At 36.2% G+C, this 6,004-nt stretch overlaps 1 protein-coding gene across 1 annotated transcript in view; it reads left to right on the forward strand.

Moving 5' to 3' along the window:
• The window catches only part of LOC105619335 (nuclear pore complex protein Nup153), an 8,654-nt gene extending 2,892 nt beyond the window's left edge, over positions 1-5,762 (forward strand). Inside the window, exons 2-8 of the mRNA XM_012200855.1 lie at positions 417-704; positions 776-1,070; positions 1,390-1,610; positions 1,733-2,124; positions 2,210-5,336; positions 5,493-5,620; positions 5,696-5,762. Of these exons, the coding sequence (XP_012056245.1) occupies positions 417-704; positions 776-1,070; positions 1,390-1,610; positions 1,733-2,124; positions 2,210-5,336; positions 5,493-5,620; positions 5,696-5,762 (4,518 nt within the window). The remainder of the gene's footprint in view (positions 1-416; positions 705-775; positions 1,071-1,389; positions 1,611-1,732; positions 2,125-2,209; positions 5,337-5,492; positions 5,621-5,695) is intronic.
• The last annotated feature ends 242 nt before the right edge of the window (positions 5,763-6,004 follow it).

A 6,004-nucleotide genomic window follows, 5' to 3' on the forward strand; every position in this document is an offset into this window, starting at 1 on the left:
CTCTCTCTCTCTCTCTCTCTCTCCCTTCTCTTTCCCTCTTCCTGGCATCCCCTCTTACTGAACATCGCGCGCTCTGCGTAGGTCTTCGCGCGAATCTTTGCGGTTACGTTATGTGGTAATGTGATTTAAATTATAGCTTGAAAAATATATTTATGCTTACGATCTAATCAAATGAAAAGTGTAAACTTGATAAAATTTACAGCGTGATGTTATTTTTACATCAAATTTATAAGATTTTTTGCTATTTGCTTTTATTTTAAATCTTATAGAATTCAAATATTTTTAATATTGCTTGTGATATGTTTGAATCTAATGCTAAAGGAAATATCAATAATTGCGATATAAAATGTTATAATATTGATTATATAAATTTGATATACATGTATTCATAATTTATTTATTTATATTCTTTACAGTCATTTGTAAGAAAAATGGCAACCAAGGTGACAGATTTTATACCACAGTCCTCATGGATTAGTAAGTGGTTCAATACCTCTCAAAGTAATGAGGATGCGTTAGAAAATAGAAGGAATATTGAAGAAACAGAACTTGAGGATGATGTGCAGCAACCTCCTAGCAAACGATCGCGTATTCGTATGGATGTGATTCATCCACCTGGCACATTTTCTATACAAACGAGAGTTAAAACTGCTTTGAATACAGTTGAACCCTCTAAAGAGCAGTATTCCGTTCATAATGAAATGGTAACTGAACTAATTTGTTCAATGAAATATTTGGAGATAGTTGAATTTTGCTTATTAGAACTTATTTACAGACGGAAGATTTTGCAACAGCTGGACCAAGTGGAATAGGTCGTTTAATATCCTCTACTCCTGCGGTGCAAGCAGACATTAGGACTGTAACATCTCATAGGTCTGACTTAAATTCATTAACTTCGACTAATAATGGAATAGCAAATGGAATGGATGATAATTCGGAATCCAGTGAAAGTACTAGTGGATGCAGTTCGCTTATTCCACAGATAAATAGGCATGAAGGCCCATCAAACTTGTTGTACAGTTCAACGTTTACTAGTAGAAAAAGGCATCTTGATGATAAATTGACATTTAGTGAGTATAAATCATATATTGTCTAAAAGTGAATTGTAAGTATGTAATATTAAATTGATTAATCTTTAGAGGACAGTGATTTTTTTTAAATCTTACAGCTTTCTCTTGAATAAGATTTGTTAATTCATATTTTTCATTTTTTTTTGTATTTTTTATTTCAAATAATATTGTTTCAGCGATACTAGTGGCTTTTCTGTCCCGTAAAGATTAATTAAATGTGCTAATTAAATTACTTACATTTTGTACTTGATTGAAAATTATTTTTAAAGAATATTAAAATGTCAGTACATATTATACAAATATTATCTTTTTGTTTCAGCTAATCATTTACAATCTCCAAGATCCTTGTTTCTAGACAGTAATTCTCGCGATTCTTTAAGCAGTCGTAGACCGAGTTTTAACGCATCAATTATAACAAATGCTGCAGATCATGCATCTCCGCTATCTTCTCCTTTTTATAGTGGTAATATTACTTTTGGGGGTGCAAATGCAGCAGGTCTTTATAAACGAAATCGTAATATTTTTAACAATTCAAACGAGGTATGTATCTTGATTTTTTTCTTAGGGAAGTTTCCCTCGTGTGAATTATTTTAAACAATTATATATGTTATAATAAGTTATTGACATAATAGATTACACTCTAGATTATATATTTATTTTAGATACAACTTAAAGTACCAAGAAGGGCGAATGTTGAAGTTAAACCTTCTGATGCAATAGGAGTTGATTCATCAGGAATGAGTCAAACCGCCAAAAAGATATTGGAAGCATTAGAACATTTTTCTTCACCTGTATCCGATGCGAAAAAAATTCCGTTAAAAAACACAAGTAATGCTGTGTCTTCGGTGAATAGGAAAAGAGCACGAGAAGAGATACCAAATCCATCTGCTAGAATTGGTCTGCGTCATTTGACGCGTGAATTAATAGTACCAACCGTCCCCGATATATTGAAATTAAGGCGAAGACAAAAACTACAAGATACAACTCTTATGGCTAGAAAGATCGTTTCCGCTCGTAGTGATCCACCTCCGCCTCCGCAAGAATATCGGCTGAGGTATGTTTACCAAATGTAGTTTTGTATGTTGTAAATATATACATCCCTATTTTTCAAAAAAAATAATATTTAAATTTTTTTTTAGGACGGAGGATACCGATAATGAAAAGTACCGCGGCAAGTTAAAGGGCAAATCTAAAATTAATTTAGAGCAAGAAGAAACAGTGGCGCCTGTAAATCTGCCGAACATACCTCTGCCAATAACAACGTTACCTAATTTCAATTTTACTTTACCACCCCCTGTTTCACATTCCGCAGGCAAAACTGTAGCAAATAAGGAAAACTCTTTTACATTTGCTAGCCCTATTAAAGTAACAGATGTTGGGAAAAATTTGCAGTCTGTCAACAATTTCACTTTTAGTAATCCACTCAACGCTGAAGACTGCGCGAATAATTCGACTGATTCACGTTCATTAACAGAGAAGGAATTTACTGTTGATTGTGCGGTAATATCCGTACCAAATTTCATTTGGAGTGGCTCATCTACAGCACCCAGATTAAAAGCAAAAGCAAAAAACGTGTCTATGCTGCCGCAGGAATTAAAATCAGGAAATATTATGGATGTACTTTCCAAATCTAGTAAAATAGAATCTAATTTAATTGGACGGACAAACTCGGGATCTTCTGAAATAACACATACTGACAAAACTATCAGTTTAGATTCTGATATTACAAGCACGCACGATAAGGAGTTATCTTGGGAGTGTAGTGAATGTATGATTAGAAACAATAGTACAGACAAACAATGTACTGCATGTAAAATGCCTCGGTTCAATCCTAATGACAAAACTTCATTACTCTCAACGTCGATAACAGATACAGTTGTGGAAACAAAGCCAATTGAGCCCGATTGTTTCGGATCTCAGTTTAAATTATCTACGAATCAATGGGAGTGTACGACTTGCTGCGTAAGAAACAAGCAAAATGATAGCACGTGTGTAGCATGCACTACACCAAAACCAGGAAGTAGTTCTGCGATACAACAAACTGTTAAATCTCAACATTTTAATCTAATGGATAAGTTTAAACCAGCCGAAGGATCATGGGAGTGCTCCGGTTGTTTACTAAGAAACGCCGCAAACGTTATTACATGTCCTTGTTGCAATACGTCTAAACCTACTTCTGTAAAAACAAAACCGAAAACAGCGGATAATGTCTCAGAGTCATCTGCGCAAAAGTTAAACATTAGTATAGAAGTCACGGCAACGAAAGAAATATCAAATTCCGAAATAATGAACAAATTTAAACCAAGCAAAGATTCCTGGGAGTGTTCAGGATGCCTTGTTAGAAATAATAGTTCTGTTGCCACCTGTCCTTGTTGCAACACACCTAAACCTAATTCCATCGGAGAACCGAGCAAAGTGGAACAGACTTCAAGTAATGGGTTTGGAGACAAATTTAAGAAACCAGAAGGTGCATGGACTTGCGATTCATGCTTGTTACAAAATGACGCAAAACATATGGAATGTGTAGCTTGTCAAGCTTCAAAACCTGGTACTGTAAAATCAAACGAATCTTCATTGAGTAGTTCTACCTTGCAGTTTAAGTTTGGTGTGCCGTCTGATACAACAAACTTAATTAATCAACCAAGTGGATTTAAGTTTGGTATAGATAAATCTGACAATCAATCTAAATCCGACACAACATCTCCTTTGAATGGATTTAAATTTGGTAGTGGACAACAGAATAGTGATATGGCACAGTTTACATTTGGCATTCCGAAGGAAGAGAATAAAGTTGTAAGTGAAGCAGCTAAAAGTACTAATAGTGTCACTATGTCTTCTTCTAGTAGTACAGGATTTGTACTCAATGTGAAGAGTTATGAAAAATCCGAATCTACTAATCAAAATCAGGAATCTAAACAGGAAACGCTTTTCATGCCAAAAAGCGATAATACAACAATAACAAGTGAGAAACAGAATACAAGCTTTGTGTCCAGCGCTTCATCAACTGTTCCTTCTTTTTCCTTTATGGGAGGATTTTTAAATGAGAAACCAGGATTTACCTTTCCAAACAAGAATCTGCGTGTTCCCCAAAGTTCCCCAAAAAAGACTTCCTTTGCAACCACTGTGACAGAAAGCTCCAAATCAGCAGCAACAACTGATGCAGTACCAACTAGCACTAATACGACGTTACCATCGTTACTGACGCAAAAAAATATTACAAAGAATATATTAGATGCAAAATCGGAGCCGACATTTTCATTCGGGGTATCAAGTAGTGTAAGCGCTGCTACTACAACTTCCACGAATGCAACGACTACTTGTCTTCCAACTTTTGCTCAACCTACTTTCACATTTTCCGATACAAAGACGACATCTCAGTCAACTATAGTACCGTCTTTTAGCCAAGTTCCGACATCATCTGCCACATTATCCACGAGCGTGTCGTTTGGAGAGAAGGCAATCGAGACTACTCCTACTAATAAAGCCGTAAACAATACACCGGTCGCTCCACTCTTTCCGATCGTCTCAAGTTCCACATCGCTGTTCACCAATGAGTCAAAGACGACCATAGCATTCGGCACAGACAAACAATCATCATTCACTACGACGGGCAGCAAACCGTCAGGATTCGTTATTCCCGAGAACAAAGGAAATGTTCCAACGTTCGGCAGTAACACCGAGAGTAAACCACCAATTTTTGCTACACCGGAAACGAAATTACCCGTATTCAATTCACCCACGGCAAATCCTCTATCAACATTCGGCACACCGTCCAACAGTGTTACTTCGACACCTTTTGGAACTATGTTTTCAACTACCACCAAGCCCATCGAAACTAATGCTGCGTCGAACAATTCTTCTTTATTCACATTCGGTTCGACTTCATCGCAACAGTCGGCAAGCGGCGGATTTAACTTCTCTGCAAATGTTAATCCAGCCACGTCAGCTGCGAAGCCGCTCTTTACGTTTGGTAGTAATTCAAGTACACCACAGAATAGTAATAACACTTTCGGTAGTGATACATTTGGAGCTAACTCCGCTCCAACAAACACCAATTTTGCGTTTAATCCATCTACTAAACAAGAAGCATCAGCAACATTTGGTCAAGGCGCAGCGGCTACTCCGATATTCGGTGCTCCACAAGCAAATCCACAAACTTCAGCAACATCATCATTTTCATCTACTCCTTCGTCCAGTACAGGATTCAATTTTGGATCTACTGCTTCAGTTGCTGCGACATCAGGAGGTTTTAATTTTGGAGGAATGGTAAATATAAAAATTTTTATTTATATATATTTTATATATATTTTATATATATTTAAAATGTTAAGATATTTTTTTAATATAGTACTTATTATACACACTAAGATCTGTATTTTTATATTTCTTTCAAATAAATTGATATTGATTGTAATGTTGCAGTCATCTACATCTGCATCACCCGGAGGATTCAATTTTAATTCTCCTGCTTCTACTCCTGCAGTGGCTTTCGATCCCAATAGTCGGCCTTCGTTCAATTTCACCAAAGGAAGTGCGCCAACGACATTTAAGTAAATATCTTTATCTTACGCTTATGCATTTATACTTATAGGATACATATTAAATTCTTAATCTTTTTTTTTTAGCGCTCCACCTCAATCGGCAGCAGCTCCACGGAAAATCAAAAAAGCATTTCGAAGATGCGTGCGGTAGAGAGCATATGACAACACGTTCACATATACACTCAGGTGCGTCTACATCTGTATGTGTTTCTGAGTGTCTTTGTTAAGCCCGTTATATAAAATGATGTACAATGAAATTCTGTCATACATCAATCAATTGCAGTGTGGTGGTATATACCAAGCATCTTTGTAATATAGTAATTCAAAGCTAACCGAATATGCTTGCGTACAACCACTTGTGTTCTCTCTCTCTCTCTCTCTCTCTCTCTCTCT

This window comes from Atta cephalotes (assembly GCF_000143395.1).
Source record: "Atta cephalotes unplaced genomic scaffold scaffold00021, whole genome shotgun sequence".
Taxonomy (NCBI): domain Eukaryota; kingdom Metazoa; phylum Arthropoda; class Insecta; order Hymenoptera; family Formicidae; genus Atta; species Atta cephalotes.